Here is a 16258-nt window from a genome sequence, read left to right as displayed (position 1 = left end):
CCGCAGCGCAGCGGCAGAACCGCTCCCGGGACCCTCCGGCAGCGGGGGCGAGCAGCACTTGGGGGGCGGGGGGAGTGGGGGCGGGTATGTGTTATTCTTTCATTGTGAATTTATCTTTTTTTTCCTCTATTAAAACCCCAAACTGGGTGAACACTCGCTTCCAGGGCTGGCACCTCGCTGCCAGGTACATCGGCCGTCCCTTGGGGATGTGGGGCAGGAGCCGGACCCACAGGCGCATCCCTGGGCATGGCGGGACAGGGGGAGGACAGGGAAGAGCCATGGACTGGCCCCAGGGCCTTTATTTGGCATCGCCAACACCCACAACCATTCCCACCGTGGGGAAAACGGGAAAGGGAAGGACCCGGAGCAGCCCTGCCCTGACCCTCGGCTGGCGCAAGCGGGACCCCCTCCCCTGACCCCCATGTGTGGGGCAGGCTCACACGCTGGGAGGCTTCCCCCCGCTTTCGGCAGCACCGAAATTCGGGCTAGAACTGGCTGGGGCTGTTGCGAGGAGCTCTCCTGAAAGAGGGGAGCCCCTTCCTGGCCCCCGGCCCCCCCGCGCCCGGCAGGACCCCGCGGTGGAAGGGCAGCCGGGCCATGGCCCCCTTCTGCAGCACCTCCTGCTCCAGGAGGGACCCGATCTTCAGGTGGGGCTTCAGTGCCCGCAGGGCAGCCAGCTCCTGCCACGCTTCCTCCGGCAACCCGGCCGTGCTCAGGCTGTACGGAGACGGGGAAAAAGGAGAAGAGCTGTTAAAATCCAGCCAGGCCGGGGGATGAAGGCGGGGGGAGAGGAGAAGGGCTTGTGGGGTGTGGGTGGATGAGAAGCTCAACACGTGCGCTGGCAGCCCAGAAACCACCCCATGTCCTGGGCTGCATCCCCAGCAGCGTGGGCAGGGGGGCGAGGGGGGGATTCTGCCCCTCTGCTCCGCTCTGGGAGACCCCCCTGCAGTGCTGCCCCCAGCGCTGGGGCACCAACAGCAGAAGGACACGGAGCTGTTGGAGCGGGGCCAGAGGAGGCCCCGGAGATGCTGGGAGGGCTGGAGCCCCTCTGCTGTGGGGACAGGCTGAGAGAGCTGGGGGGGTTCAGCCTGGAGAAGAGAAGGCTCCGGGGAGACCTTCCAGCCCCTTCCAGGCCCTCAAGGGGCTCCAGGAAAGCTGGGGAGGGACTCTGGAGCAGGGAGGGGAGCGGTGGGACGAGGGGGAAGGGATTTCCACTGCAAGAGGGGAGATTTGGATGAGATATTGGGAAGAAATTGTTTGCTGTGAGGGTGGTGAGCCCCTGGCCCAGGTTGCCCAGAGAAGCTGTGGCTGCCCCATCCCTGGAGGGGTTCAAGGCCAGGTTGGACAGGGCTTGGAGCAACCTGGGCTGGTGGGAGGTGTCCCTGCCCAGGGCAGGGGGTGGAATGAGATGATCTTTAAGGTCCCTTCCCACCCAAACCATTCTATGATTTGATGAAAAAACGACACCCTCTGCTCTCCTGGTTGCTGGGATGCTGATATCCCCCTCCCTGCCCAGCAGCATCCGACCCAGTGTGCCAGCAGGGGGATGCCAGGGATGGAAAGGGGACACGCCAGGCACCTTACCCCAGGGTCTGCAGCGGGCAGGCGGGATGCCGGAGCTGCTGGCAGAGCTGCAGGACGCCCTCGGCTCCCAGCTCATTGTCGCTCAGGTCCAGGCAGGTGAGACGGGGACACTCCACCAGCCGAGCGGCCAGGGCTCGGCAGCAGGTGCCCGTCAGCCGGCAGCTCCCCAGCCTGTGGGATGGAGGCAAAGAGGGACACGGGGTTTGACCGGCCGCTTGGTGAGCAGCTCCGGGTGGGGAGGAGGGGACGCCGACCGGCGCCGTGACCCCTTACCGCAGCGTCTGCAGCTGGCAGTTGCGGCGCTGAAGCCCCTCGCACAGCAAATGCACGCCGGCATCGCGCAGCCCCTCGCTGAAGGACAAATCCAGCTCCTCCAGGCAGGGACTGGTGCCCAGCACGGCGGCGAGGTCCTCGCAGCAGGCGCTGGTGAGGCGGGAGTACCACAGCCTGCCAGAGACGAGACCCTCAGAGCCAGCCCGAGTTCCCCCCGGTGACGGTCTCCACCCCGGTGCCATTGCTTTTGAGCTCCTCACCCTGGGGGAGTGGGACAGAGGGACGATGCCAGCCCAGAGGGACTTTTTGGGGTTCCTCCCCAGCCCTGCGCTCCACCCCGGGTTTTGGCCACCTGGGAGACGCCCACAGGGTGCCGGGGGGGATGCCCGGGGCTTCTGGGGGGATGCCCGGGGGGGTATCGGGGTTACTCACCGCAGGACGCGGAGGCGGCAGCCGGGCTGCTGCAGCCCCTCGCAGAGCAGGCGCACACCGCCGTCGCCCAGCGCGCCGTCGCCCAGCTCCAGCCGGGCCAGGCTGGGGTGTTGGGCCAGCAGCGCGGCCAGCTCAGCGCAGCAGCTCTCCGACAGCCCGCACCACTGCAGCCTGTGGGGAGGGACGCAGAGAACGGACCAGCTCGTCACGCTGCAGAGAACGGACCAGCTCGTCACACCTGCCCCGGCTCCCCACCCCACCCCCCCCAGCCAATCAGCATGGAGGGACCACACCTACCCTTAGCGCAGCCAATCAGCATGGAGGGACCACACCCACCCCACCATATGGCCAATCAGCATGGAGGGGCTCCACCCACCTGCCCACACCATGGCCAATGAGCATGGAGGGACCATCCCCACCCATGGCCAATCAGAATGGAAGGACCACACCCACCCATCATCTGGCCAACCAGCATGAAAAGACCATACCCACCCTCAGCCAATCAGCATAGAGGGACCACAACCAACCCATGGCCAATCAGAATGAAAGGACCGCACCCACCCACCTCACAGCCAATCAGCATCGAGGGACCACAGCAACCCATGGCCAATCAACATGGAAGGACTACATCCACCCACCACGTGGCCAATCGGCTTGGAAGGGCTCCACCCACCTACCCATACCATGGCCAATCACCACGGAGGGGCCACACCAACCCACAGCCAATCCTCATGGAGGGACCACACCACACCCACCCATGGCCTATCAGCATGGAGGGACCACCCCCATCCACAGCCAATCATCACACAGGGACCACCCCCACCCATGGCCAATCAGCACGGAGGAACCACAACCACCCATGGTCAATCAGCGTGGAAGGACCACACCAACCCATGGCCAATGGTGGCCACACGCTGGCAGCAGCACCGTGGCCACCATTTCAGCTCTTACCGGAGTGCCCGCAGGCCGCTGCCCAGGTGCCGCAGCGCCTGGCAGAGCGGGCGGATGGGGGCCTGCGGCTCCTCCTGCCACCGCTCAGCGAGGGGACGGGGACCTCCTCCGGCTCCCGAGGCACCGGAGCTGCAGGGGGACAGAGAACCGGGGGGGGGCATGGGCAGCCATCGCCAGCATCGGGAGATCCCGGCTTCGGGGCCAGCACACAACCACCCCCAGGCAGAGTTTGACACCAGCTCATGGGAGGTTTTCCTCAGGAGGGACCTCCATGGCTTGGGAGATGTGAAGGAGCAAATGTCAGCAGTGGGGACCTCCCCTTTGGATGCGAGAAGGGGGACGTGAAGCTGAACCAACGCCCAGGCGCAGAGGAGCCTTTTTGGGCTGGGGAGGTTGAGCTTAGAAGCTCCATCTCCATCAAGTGGACGGAGGAGCCTCTGTGGCCCTTATTATCCCTGAGAAAAAGTGAAATCCTCCACTGAGGAACTAAACCTCCAGGGGAAGGACAAGTTGGTCTTTGGGTGGAAGGAACTGAAATGCCTTTAAAAACCAGCCGTTGGGGTGGAGAAGGAGAAATCTTTGCGATTTTGGGTGGCTAGAGCAGACAGGGGCAGTACTTACCAAGGCCCCGACACAGCCAGCTCCTCCCAGGGCTCCTGCTGGTGGAAGGAGCATCCCCGGAGGGTGACGCAGCCCAGCCCAGCCCACTGCCTGACGCAGAAGGAAAAAGCCATTTGGTCGTAGAGGGTCAACTTGATGTCCTGCAAGTCTACGTCGGTGAAATGACTCAATGCACTTTGTACGAAGCTTTTGTCATTCATCTCAAACAAAAAGTGGAAAGTGTCCAAGTCTGTAACCTTCAGTGCTTGGCCAGGCTGGGAGATGCCTCTGTGCCTCCCCTGAAGCCAGCTCAGCATATCTTCCCTGGCCAGTGGTGAAATTCTGCACCCGATGGTTTCATCCGCATACTCTATGGATTTTTGGCTTAGGAGACCAAACAGGAACCTCACCGTTAAGTTCAAATCCTTCCTGGACTCGCTATAGCTTTCTAATAACATATTTACATCCTTCGCAAGAGCCCTCGAGTCGCCGACCATCTCCTCATCGTCCTCAAGAACGTAAAACATCGCCGCAAAAAACTCCTGGAGGTGCAGGTGGGTGAAGCTGTAGACGTTCCCATGGCCTACACCTTTCTTTGAGATCTTCTCGTTGAGGAAGAGGGGGAGAAGGTCTGGCTGGTCCAAGCCACGGTCCTTGATTTCCTTCTCCTCAAAGAGGACCTTGTGCTTCCAGACGCCCTCGGCAGCCAAGGAGCAGAGCTTGCGCAGGAACTGCTGGAGGTCCTGCGCGTCGTCCCTGTCTCTGCACTTCATCAACCGGGAGAGGTAAAACATGCTCATCCGCGTGGTGGCTTTAGAGCACGCGGTGAGGTTTTTCTTCTTGTAAAGCTCCTGTTCAAGGATGGTGCAGACGGTCCAGCTCATGACGGGGATGATGCACAAACTGTAGAGGACCTTGTTGCCTCTTGCAAACCTGAAGGCCGCAGTGGCTTTATTGTCATTCTCAAAATACCTGTGGAAATACTCCTCCCTCATGGCTGCCGAAAATCCCAGTATTTCCGCATAATACTCACCCTCCAGGCACCGCCCCAGGCTTTGAAGAGCCGTTGGCCTTGTGGTGATGAGCAAGGAGGACTCGGGGAGAACAGTCTTCTTCAACAAGCTCATCAGGGTGGTTTGCAGCGGCTTGACTTCCCTGGGGTCAGAGCTCAGCTCATCTTCGGGCTGAACCAAGGAAAATCCCAGGGCCTCGAAGCCATCAAAAATGAACAGAATCTTCTTCTGGTCATCCAGGATATTCCCCACTGGCATTCGCTTGTGAGGGCAGCACTTTGAAATGAGGTCTACCACGCTCGCTTCCTTGGTAAAGGCGATGTCTTTACAGTCTATGCAGAAGACGTAGTCAAACTGCGTGTAGAAGGTCCCTTCCACCCACTCCACCATCACCTTCCTGACCGTCATCGTCTTCCCCATCCCCAGGGCCCCCACCAGCACCACGACCTGCGGCGTTTGCCCATCTTCATCAGGTTTAAACAGCGTCTGCGTGGTGACGGTGATGGTGGCTGGTCTGTTGCTGGCGTCGGCACGTCCGTGGTTGGCGCCCACAGCTTCGTGCTCACCTCCGTGCTTGCTCCAAGGCTTCCTGACGATGGTCAGGTCGGCGTAGCGGCTGCTGACAGACAGGTTCTCCCCGAGACAGGAGTTCACTTCTTTATACCGGAAGAATTCCCGGACCACGTGCTCCCTGTATTTCCGCCTGTACTCTGCGCTGGCGAGAAGCAGCGTCAGTCCCAAGCACCACCGGATTCCCGAGGAGCTCCTGACCAGCCCAACCACCCTCCCGACACACCATCGGGACACTTGGACACTTGTTCTGAAGCTCAGGGCTTCCCTAAGTCTGGCCGAGGCAATAAGGATATAGTCTGTGAGAATTTATGGCCTCTGGCCAGTTGAGGGGGGGGTCCTGTCCTGTCCTGGGTCTCCCCATCATCCTGATCCATCAACCCCTGTTTAGCCACCCTCATCCACCCTGGGAGGAAACGCAATTGCCTGGGGCCGCCTGAAGCCTCCATCCCCTGCTTGTGCCCCTGGCGCCGATGGCACCGTCCCTGGGCTCCTAGGATGCTCCAGCTCCAAAGCGTTCCCAAAAGTGAGGTTTGCAAAGATGTCCTTCATCCCCATCCCAGGAGGAAAGGCTCTGCCCAGCTGCCTGCTGGGCGGTGCTGGGCGCTGAAGGCTCTGCTCCAGAAGAAGGGGGAGCCCGGCAATAAGTGGGGACAGCAAGAGAAGAGGTCGCTACAGCCCCCATGCTAATGGGATCACGGCGGGACATCTTCGTGTTTCCAGGCTCCCCGGGAAGCCAAAACCTGCTCTCACCAACTTGTACCTTCAAGACCTTCAAGTACCATCACGGTACCAAGTACTTTGGATGGGCCTTGGAGCAACCTGCTCTAGTGGGAGGTGTCCCTGCCCATGGGTCGGAACGAGATGAGCTTTAAGGTCCCTTCCAACCCAAACCATTCTGCAATTCTATGATTCTACCTGTCTCCAGGATCACTCAAGGGAAAAAGAGGCAAAGGAAAGCAAAATGTACGCTGGCTTCCCACCTTTCACCTTCTCCTCCAGGAGTTTCTCCGTGAGGTCCCTCTGGTTCATCTCCTCAAGCAGCCCAATGGCTACGTCCAGTGCGGCGCCTTCGCTGTAGTTCTTGCCCATGCAGCTGACAAGCGCGCAGGGGTGGGCGGCCTTGGCCAGCGAATCCTTGGGGATATTCCATTCTCCTTCCACGTGAACCTTCGATAACTTCTTCTTAAACTCCTGGAAGTCCTTGGGTGCGAGGCCCTGCAGTGCTCGTAGGAGAGCAGCTAACGGACGCTCTTCCCCTGCCATCACGGGGTGTCACCTGAAAGAACCGAAGGTTAGAGATCACGGCTGCCCCGTGGTAAGAGGATTCGGAGCTGGGCACTGAGTTTGTCTCGGTTCTTCCTGCACTGGACAGGCTGGGGACAGTCACCCCAGCGTGGCAGGGTCACCAGAGCAGGATCTGGCACCGTGGGGATGTTCCCTCTGGGATGGGGCACGGGAAAGAGAAAAAAAAACTGAAAACCACCCCCCCACCATTGCTGGAGGATTCTAACCAGACGGGGCTCACCGGGCGGCGGGATGCCGGGGCGCTGCCGGAAGGATCCGGGCGCTGCCTGAGGTCTCCGTCTCACACGTTGCTGGATTTTGTTTCGGAAAAAGAGGTTCTACCTAACATCCGGCACACCCTTTCTTCCTCTTTCCCCGCCGCCGCGCCAGCCGGCCCCCACAGCACCGCCCGCGTGGGCGGCGGAATCCCCCCGCGCTCCCGGGATGGCCAGCTCACAAGGAAGGAGCTGGTTTTGGGGGGAGAAAAGGCGGCTTTAGGCAAGAGCACTGATGCTCGCAGCCGCCGCGGCCCCTCTCCTGCCTCTCACCTCCCCGGCGCCGGCAGCTCACCCCCTCCCCCCAACAACAGGTCCTGGGTTGGGCTGAAAAAAACACCGAGCCCCCGAATTTCCAGCCCTTCCAGAGGAACCGCACGTTGCTTGGGGTCCCCGAGCCTTTTACCAGCTTTATCCTGGTAGGAAAAGTCACGGAGCCACCTCCTCCTCCCTCTTTGGGTCTCCTTATTCCGGCTGTCACTTTTCTCCTCCCCATTTCCAGTCTCCCGTGTCTTTAGGGGACAAGTAGGACCCCGCAGCTCTCCAGGAGCAGAGCCGGCTGGAATTAGTTTCCTGTAAATTCAGGAAATCGGAGGGAAGCTGCAGTTTCCCGCAGGGAACACTGCCTGGCTGCGGCGTTCACCTCGCAGCAGGGGGAACCTCCAAGGGGCAACGCGAAGCTAAATTTGGATGCTTGCAAAAGCGGCGTAGGACAGAGAAATGAAACATAGCTGCGGGAAGAGGAGAATTAGAGTGGGAGCTGCCAGAAGATTGTCAGGATGATACGTATGGAAGGGAAAGGAAAAAGGAGCGGGAACAACAGTCACTGCCCCAGAGCTTGCGAAAATGAAGCAGAGTTATGGGTTGAAGCATGGCACTTCCCGAAATGCCTTCCAGCTTTAGGTGGAGGGGAAATAGCTGGTGGCAGCTCTGATACGCTCTGAGCTTGTGCCACCCCAGCCTCTGCTCCGGCGGGCACCGAGGGATCCGAGTGCCTTAAGCCAGGCTGCCCGGCAGACGGGGAAGGAACCGGCAGGATAAAGATGGTTCCAGAAACGGGGAGAAGATGGAGAAGGTTTTTCCGAACCCGTGCAGAATTGCTAAGATACCAGCGGGATGTGATATCGCATCCCACCAGCCCTCAGAGGCAGCTCCGGTGATGAGTCATGGGAACTCGTTGTCCAAATGCAGGGAAACCTCCCTGGGCTTGTCTGGGAGAGATTAACGGAGGGTGCTCCTAATTTTGGCCTGGATTCAGGAGAAAAGGGGAAAATTTAATATGGGCCAAGCGGGAGCTGTGGTTTGCGGTAAGGAGGGGACGGGCGCCGGAGAAGAGGAGGCAGAGGAATGGGGGATGTTTGGGAAATGGTGACGGCACATCAGGGGAAAAAAAAATGGCTCAAAGATGTGAAGGGCTCTGTAGAGCGTTAAAGGATTTAGCAATCCTTTAATGCCGTGTGCCGAACGCCGGGACCCGAGGTTGTACCCAGGAGGGATGAAGGTACCAACGGGCTTCGGATGTAGCAGCGGAGGTTCCTTTATTTTAGAAAGCGATTGGAAGACGGAGCCGGGGCTCTTACCAGGTTTTTTACGGTGAGATTTTTGTGTCAGTAATGCAGAAACCAGGCAAAGGCCACTATCAAGGGTGAAAGGACAGCACAAGCTTTGATGGAGACAGATAAAGGATAATGGAAAGAGCCGCCCCAGGAGGACGGCAGAAAAGCCCACCAGGCCAGACCCACTGCCCCAGCTGAACCGGCAGGACCTCCCAGTCCCATCTCCTGAAGAAGCGGAGATGCTCTGAGCGAAACCACTCAGGATTATTTTAAACAAAGCGTTTCATGAGAAATTCCAAGCCCATAGAATTTCCCACCGCGGCCCGTTAGAAAGGCTGCCGGAAAACCCTGGCAAACGCCGGTGATGCGCTGCCAAAGAACTGCATTCCCCATGAGAGCAGCTCCCGGTTCAGCCAAGACGCCAGTGATTATTGCTGAGCTACCAGAAACCCACCAGCGGGTTTCAGTTACAAATCCGGCTGTTTCTTCGCCATCCCGCTTCCTGAAGGATCAATTTCCAGATTTGCTTTTGCGTTCGGAGAGGGGGAATAAACCCGGGGCTTCACAACGCGCCCAGTGTCAGAAAACCTGCTCCGACTGTTGCCTCCAGAGGACAAAAAAAAAACCACCTCGATGTGGCTGATGTTCCAGCAGCTGGAGCTACTGAAGAGGTGAGAGGTATCCCAAAAACGGGATTTGAAGTAGGCACCGTTAGCTGAGGTTTACTCCTGGGAATTACAACTGATAATCCGGGAAGACCAGTAGGTCCAAGAGTGGTTAAAGCCGTGTATGAATTCCAGGCTTTTCCTGATCAAGGAATCAGAGAATACCATCAGAAGGATTCAATTTCTGACAGCAGCACATCCATAACTCAGCTGGTATCTGCAGCCAATTGTGGAAAGCACTGGTTGAAGACTCCGGAGTGGAAGCGGAGCTCAGGACACAGTGATGCCCTGACCCAGGTGGACAGAAGCTGCTCTAAACCCCTCCCTGGACTAAAATGCCCAGCACTGGGAAAGCACCTTTCACCAGGAATTTCCTCATCCACTGGGGCTAAGGGAGCAGAAAAACAGTGACAGCGGGTACCAGCAGCACGCGAACTGTGTCTGCTTCAGGATCATAGACTCACAGAATGTGTTGGGCTGGAAGGGACCTCTAAAGGTCATCTAGTCCAACCCCCCCTGCAGTGAGCAGGGACACCAATCTGACCTAGTTGAAGATGTCCTTCATCTGATGATGAACACATTCTGTGTTCCAGCCCAACACATTCTGTGAGTCTATGATCTTTCACTAGATCAGGTTTCTCAGAGCCTCATCCAGCCTGGCCTTGAATGTCTCCAGGGATGGGGCCTCCACCACGTCTCTGGGCAACCTGGGCCAGTGTCTCACCACCCTCAGTGTAAAGAACTTCTTCCTAATGTCTAATCTAAACCTGCCCTGCTCGAGTTTAAAGCCACTGCCCCTCGTCCTGTCGCTACACGCCCTTGCAAACAGCCCCTTCCCAGCTTTCCTGGAGACCCTTGAGGGCCTGGAAGGGGCTGGAAGGTCTCCCCGGAGCCTTCTCTTCTCCAGGCTGAACCCCCCCAGCTCTCTCAGCCTGTCCTCCCAGCAGAGGGGCTCCAGCCCTCCCAGCATCTCCGGGGCCTCCTCTGGCCCCGCTCCAACAGCTCCGTGTCCTTCTTGTGCTGAGGCCTCCAGAGCTGGACACAGGACTCCAGGTGGGGTCTCACCAGAGCAGAGTAGAGGGGGAGAATCCCCTCGCTGGATCTGCTGGCCACGGATCTGGACCCAAAACTCTCCTGGGCTGGTCTTTGAAGGTTTCACCCTCGCAGTCCCATCTGCTCGTACCCCTCCCAGGGTCTCATACCCCTCCCGGGTTTTAGGGACATTCAGCAGCAGCGTCATCTACACGAATGCCAGCGAGCATTGATGTTAGTGGCCAGTAAAGATGCTCTCCAGACCTCGCAAGGACCAGATCGTCTCCCTCCTGCCTGAACCGAACGAGAACCCAGTCATAAACCAATGATATGCTTCATCAATGAGAGCAGCAGACGCGAGCAAGCTAAAAATAGTCCTCTGGGCTGCTATTAATAGAGCAGCAGAGCAAGTAGTGGGGGAACTATTTAAAAAAAAGCCGCAAAACACCTCCAAATAGAGTATGGTCTATTGGAGACATTATTAAGAGCCAAACTCACTAAGCAGGACCCATCGCATCTTTTTGCGGGCAGTCGTTATGTTAATAAAGAAATAAAATACTGGAGGTGTGGCCGGAGAAAAGGGGGATAGAAAGAAAACGGGAGGTGAAGAAGATGAGATTTCTCTTACCGGCTCAGAAAGGCAGCGGGAAGAAAATCTACGTGATGCGTGGTGAAGGAGGCAGGAGGCCTGGAAACGATGCCGAGAACCAGATCGACGGACTGGGTTTAACCGCTGCAGCCTCCAGCCGGGGGAAGGTCTGCAGCCCCCTCGCGGGGCTCCGGAAGGCGGCCTGAGGTTTGGGGGTGACGAAGGGAGACGGGGGACAGCTATCAGCGGGGCAGAAGCTGAGCGTTAAGGCAGCTCCCTGGGCCTCCGCTGTCAGATTGTCCCCACCTGGAGCTTTATTTTCTTTCAGCTTAAAAAAAGAGCCCAAGGTGCCCTGGCAGTGGGTGGGGAGGCTGCAGGTGAGGCCGGCCAGGGCTTGGAGGCTATTAGTAGCCCCTCAGGGGCAAGCGGGCTTGGATTTTGCCCTGTAAGGGCTTTCTGTGCAGGGTGCTAAGGCAGGCAGCGCTTCAGCAAGCCGCTCCACCACGAGGCATGTCCTTCATCCCACTTCCCTGGAAATGCAGAGGTGAGGATGGAGATGTGGCCGCTTTGCGGCCTTTTCACACTTTTTTTCACAACTTTCCCCAGGTTTTCGCTGCTTTGTGGCCTTTTCCTCCCCTCCAGCGGTGGGGGGGTGGCAGCTGGGGCTCCAGGGGAGCAGAGAGGCTGCCTTGGGGGGGTTCTGGTGCCTGGGGACGAGATGAGTGTGACCTGCTCTCCTGCTTCTCCTGCCCTGGCTCACGAACAGGGTACCCGCGTCTTGGCTTCAGCTGGGAGAGGGTTAATTTTTCTTTTTAGTGATCGCTGCGGAAGGAAGGTCAGTAACACCTATTGGGTTTAGTTGTTGAAGTGCTTTTTACATTATTCACGGGCTGTTTTCGGCTTCCCACAGAAGCGTGGGCAGAAGGATGGAAAGGCCGATGCAATATTCCGTACGATAGCCCTCACGCTCAGTCAGGAACGGGGGTTGGCCATGGGGGTTGGAATCCGTGACCACTGCTCAGGACGGCGCCAGTTCACCAGGAGGTGGGAATGACCCGTGTCATTACTGTTGTTGCTGCTGTTGTTGTTATTTTTCCTTTTCTGTTGTTATTTTTCCTTTTCTGTTGTTGTTATTTTTCCTTTTCTGTTGTTGTTATTTTTCCTTTTCTGTTGTTGTTATTTTTCCTTTTCTGTTGTTGTTTCTAGGAAGCTGCCTTTATCTCAACCCACAAGTTTGTGGGGTCTTTTTCTTCTTCCTTTCCCTCGTTAAACCGCGACGCTGGGTTAGGAGCGGGGAGACCCGTGCTGAGGAGGAGCCAGGGAGCGGGGAACTGGGGCTGAAGCCCGTGGGGGGCTGGCAGATGGGGCCGTTGCCCGCCTGCAGCTTGCACGGGGCTGGCTTTTCGTCTGAACGGTGGAAAAGAAAACGCTTCGAGGGGGACGTGCTTTCCAAAGCTGCCTTTGAGGGGTGCTGGGGAAGGGGGAAAGGGTGTTTTAAGGCACATTGTGAGTTTAAGGTGTGGGGGAGAAAAAATAGGATTCTTATCGACAGCATCTTGGCGGCTCATCGCAAATGGTGCGGCTGCTGCGGCAAGGCTTGTGGGGGGCTTGTGGGGTCCTTGTGGGGCCCAAGCAGGAGCTTGGGTGGCTCCTGCTGCAAGGGGAGGGGACGCGGGGGCCAGCGGGCTTTGCCGGGGCAGGGCAGAGCTGACGGGGAGACGGTTCAACCCAAACCATGTCCGTTCGGGGTTCTGCAGAGCCCAACCGAGCCTGGCTGCGTGGCACCGCGGGCTGAGCCGCATCCATCCGGCCCGGTTTTCCCTGCCGTCATCCTGTCCCTCCTGCTCGCGGGAGGTCTGGGAACTACCGTTTCTCTCCGAAAGTGCCGGGAACACCACGTTCCTTCCCAAGGATGCTGCTGCCACCAAGCCCCCCGCCTCCCCCAGCAGGGCTTGCCGGGGGGCTCCCCACCAGCCAGGGCTGTTCTTGTCCCTGTCCCCCCCCTCAAACTCACCCCAGGGGATGCCGTGAGTTGAAAGGGAGGAGGGGGAAAAAGCAGCAGCACGGTTTCAAAAGGTTTTTTCCTCCCCATCTGACCTTGAAGAAGCTGTTTTCACCTTGCTGCGCCTTGAGCGGAATGGCTGCTCGCTGTGCCGGCGCCGGGCTCCCTCCCATGCTGCGTTAGGGGGGGACGTGACCCACTTGCTGCAGGGGACCCCCCCCTCCCCCTGTGCTCGGTGCCGGGGGATTTCCGAGTGCTGCCTGGCTCTGCTGCCACTTCTCCCCCTCTCTGCAGTGCAGGGGGGTGAGGTTATCGGTGTTAAAGCTCTTTTCTTTGGCTTCCCTTTTTTTTTTTTCTTTCCTACATCGGTAAAAAATAGTTTTAAAATTCAAAATCTCAGGCGTATCGTACAGATTCAAAGAGCTTAAGGCAGAGGAATGCGCCGTGTGGGGCTGTTGATCTCCGAAGGCAGAGGCAGCGTGTGCGAAGGCAGGGAAATCGCAGCCGGAACGCCAGCCCTGGGCTCGTCCAGGTGCTGGGGCCCGCGGCCGGTGCTTTCCGCTCACCGCCGGCTGCCTCCTTCCTCCGGCCGCGCCGAGGGGAGGCGCGGAGGCCCAGGGCGTTTCTGCCTGACGTAGAAGCGGCCAAAAGGTTTTACGAGTCCCCGGAGCGGCGGTTCGGGCGCCTTTCCCGTGTTAAATCACGGTTTTTCACAAGCCGCGCGGAAACTTCGCCCCTCGCTGCTGCCTGGGGTGGGTCAGGCTCGGGGGGCGTTAGGAAGGGGAAGAGGATGTTTGCAGCCACTGAACCTTCGCGGTCTTGACACGGCCTGTCATGAGTCCCTAAAAGAGAGCGGGGAAGGCTGGCACGGATGGGTTGGGGGACCGTGACAGGCGGCAGACGGGACGTCGGCACCAGCCACAGCTAATCCTGGCTTGTCTGAGCCACGCTGGCTCCCGAAGCCAAGGGCTGCCTCCAGGTAACCTCGTGCATCCCTGCTCCCAGGGAATGTCAGTAGCTGCATCCGAAACCAGCACGGCCTTCCCCGGGAGATTCGGGTTCGCACACCCAGCCCCCATATTTTCTGCAGTTTCCTTCACACAGGGGCAGAATTTTTCTTTCCAGTGGGATTTTAAGCAGCCCGAGTATTTTTAAGGGCATTGGCACGGCTGAAACGCACATGGCTGTTGCTCTTGTGGGCACTTTCCCAGAGCCAGAGAGGGTAAAAGAAGAATACTGATTCCCCCCCCCTTGGAGTTTCTGCCCTGCTGCACTTGAGTACGTTTGTGGCTGAGCTGTTGCTCGGCTGCTGTTTATGGGAGGGAGGAAAACGCCGTGGCCACAGAAGTAAAGAGAGTTGTTCTGCGGGTGGCTAAGCCGACAAGGTCTGTTTCTCGTGGATTTCCGAGTATAATCTCCTTAAAATGTTTACGCTTTCTACAAAATGGCACCAAGCTGGTCAGTGGGTCTCACCTAACTGGATGGAGGAAGGTGGGCGAGCATCACACTGCCTGATTTGCTCAGGAAATAAGGGATTAAAGAGCTCTGGAGGATCCCAGGACCCGGTCGCAGTTTGGGGTATGGGCAAGATTTGACCCGAGTGGCGCGAATATGGGACCTGTGCCCGGCTGGAGGAGCTGAGGCTGGGACAGGGAGGGCTCTTTGCTTTTAGCCGAGGTGTGACAAAGCACCGGTGCGGCTGAGGAGGCGGCTGCGTGTCTGGCACAGCCTGGCTGGATGGCTGACGGTGCTCCGCAGTGGGACACGGGCTGTTTGCCCGGCTCCGGGCTGGCCTGGGGCTGCCTGCCATCCATCGCAGACATCATAAGGGGTGTCAGACCCCGGCCCACTGGGGTAAAGAGGGAGGTCTGGGGAGAAGGGAAGCAGAGCTGGTGGAAAACTCCCCCAAGGCACAGCATTTTAGCTTCCTCCCTCCACCGTGCAGAGCTTCTCCTTAGCAAGAGAGATTGATGCTCCTTATCTCGCTGCCAGGGGATTGTCACGCTCAGAAATCCCTTATCCTGCTGGGGGGAGCCTCGCGTTTTTATTTGTCCTCTTGTCTACACACAAAAAAATCCCAATTTATCAGGTTGACCCCCTCCCCGGTGTGTTCCCCCCTGCTTTGTGGCTACATTCACTGCAATTTCTGCAGACCCAGGCAGGATTTGGAGGAGCGAGCGAAGCAGGCGGTGGGGTGGGGGGGGCTGCAGGGGCAGCCCCGAATTGCCGAGCCAGCGAGCGACGGCTCAGCCCCGAATCGGAGGGGACGTGGAGATGCAGCTGGCCTGCCTTCACCGCCCTGCCAGCCCCCCCTCGGCATCCCGCCCCCCCCCCCCCCCCCCCCCCCGAAGTCCCAGCCCTTCCCTCTGGATTGGAGAGATGACTCCCCCCCACCCCCACCCCCGCTCTCCATCTTCATGCAGTCTGCAGAGGTGCATTGTGGGAAACTCCCAAGTTTCCCCCCCCCCCCTTTCTGCCTTCCTCCCTCCCTCCTCTCTGCGCAAGAGCCCGTTCCCAAGGTGTGACTCGAGCAGCGGCCGCAGGACGGGAGGTAAGGGCTGCCGCTTCCCTCCGCACACGCCGGCACCGGGGCAGGGCCGGGGGGGGGGAACAGCTGCTGGGGGTCCCCCAGCTCTGGGCAGAGGGACAGGCAGCATTTGTGGGGTGACGTAGCAAAACCGAGACGCAGATTTACCTGGTCAAGGTGAGTGTTCGCCGCCTGGGACGGAGGCCAGGGGCTGCCATGCCGGCTGGCGTAGGGGCGAGAGCGCCTGCCTGCGCGTTTCTCCCTGCTAAGAGCCAACGGTGCTGTTTTTCAACCCAAACCCGCGAGGACGGCTGGCCAGAGCAGTTCCTTTCCCACCCCAGCTCCCGTATTCTGCTCCTTGAAGGTCAGGCAGACGGAGAAGGCATTTCTGCAAACGCAATTGCGCGGGATCCCGCTGCCTGCGCGTACCTGCGATCTCTTCCGCTGCCTTTGCGGGCTGAGCCGGGCTCGCCCGATCCCAGCCGGGCTGGTCGCTGCCAGCAGCCACCGGGCTTCAGCGAGTGGCAGGCAGCAGCCCCAGGCTGGAGACGCGGGGTTTGATGCCGCAGAAGCGTTCCGGAGGCAGAGAGGCTCCGAGCAGGGAGAAGCGGAGCCGGCCATGTGCCGGAAACGGGGCCGCTGGGAGGGAGGAGGGGAAGCAGCATCCCCCGGCTGAAACCTGCTCGGAAAGCCGGGAGCCCTCCCTCAAAGGGGTTTTCATCAGGTTTCCAGCTGCATTTTCTCTCCCGTCTGCATGGGCGGTGGTATTTGTTTCCCCTTCCCTCTGCCTGGATGGATTTAATGTCTCCAATTGCTGTAAATCCCGGGGCAGGAGGTGGGGACCGGCTGTCGATCCTCGCCTTTCCCCAAGGAAGGAGCTGGGGGCTTTGATATCAAAGGGG

At 59.0% G+C, this 16258-nt stretch overlaps 2 protein-coding genes across 6 annotated transcripts in view; one reads left to right on the top strand and one right to left on the bottom strand.

Annotated features, from left to right (window-relative positions):
* Positions 1-159: 159 nt before the first annotated feature.
* On the bottom strand, positions 160-15970 carry LOC128909305 (NACHT, LRR and PYD domains-containing protein 12-like). 4 transcript variants are annotated; one of them, XM_054200795.1, is made up of 9 exons: positions 15786-15970; positions 15525-15621; positions 6407-6702; positions 3862-5563; positions 3241-3369; positions 2290-2460; positions 1858-2118; positions 1585-1755; positions 160-717 (listed from the first exon to the last, which is right to left on the bottom strand). In XM_054200795.1, the coding sequence occupies exons 3-9, from the start codon at positions 6687-6689 to the stop codon at positions 486-488; spliced, it is 2949 nt and encodes a 982-aa protein (XP_054056770.1). In that variant the 5' UTR covers positions 6690-6702; positions 15525-15621; positions 15786-15970; the 3' UTR covers positions 160-485. The 4 variants fall into 4 exon arrangements, with proteins under 4 accessions (XP_054056770.1, XP_054056773.1, XP_054056771.1 ...); XM_054200798.1 differs by having other exon boundaries at positions 1858-2031; positions 15525-15970; XM_054200796.1 differs by lacking the exons at positions 15525-15621; positions 15786-15970 and adding an exon at positions 7392-7925.
* The window catches only part of CEND1 (cell cycle exit and neuronal differentiation 1), a 28326-nt gene continuing 23595 nt past the window's right edge, over positions 11528-16258 (top strand). The window contains exon 1 of one of the 2 annotated variants that reach the window (XM_054200801.1): positions 11528-11871. The gene's annotated coding sequence lies outside the window, so the exon portion shown is untranslated. Of the gene's footprint in view, positions 11872-15338; positions 15381-16258 lie in introns of those variants that run through there. The other variant, XM_054200802.1, reaches the window with a different exon arrangement.

Source organism: Rissa tridactyla, chromosome 4 (assembly GCF_028500815.1).
Source record: "Rissa tridactyla isolate bRisTri1 chromosome 4, bRisTri1.patW.cur.20221130, whole genome shotgun sequence".
Classification (NCBI taxonomy): Eukaryota; Metazoa; Chordata; class Aves; order Charadriiformes; family Laridae; genus Rissa; species Rissa tridactyla.
This window is presented reverse-complemented; position numbering and strand designations above follow the sequence as displayed.

Coding starts and splice junctions, on each gene's coding strand:
- LOC128909305 (XM_054200795.1), bottom strand. CDS start 6,689: ATGGCAGGGGAAGAGCGTCCGTTAGCTGCTCTCCTACGAGCACTGCAG. Junction 5,564..6,406: donor CCTGGAGGAGAAGGTGAAAG/GTGGGAAGCCAG, acceptor TCGCCAGCGCAG/AGTACAGGCGGAAATACAGG. Junction 718..1,584: donor TGCCCGCTGCAGACCCTGGG/GTAAGGTGCCTG, acceptor GTCTCCGTACAG/CCTGAGCACGGCCGGGTTGC.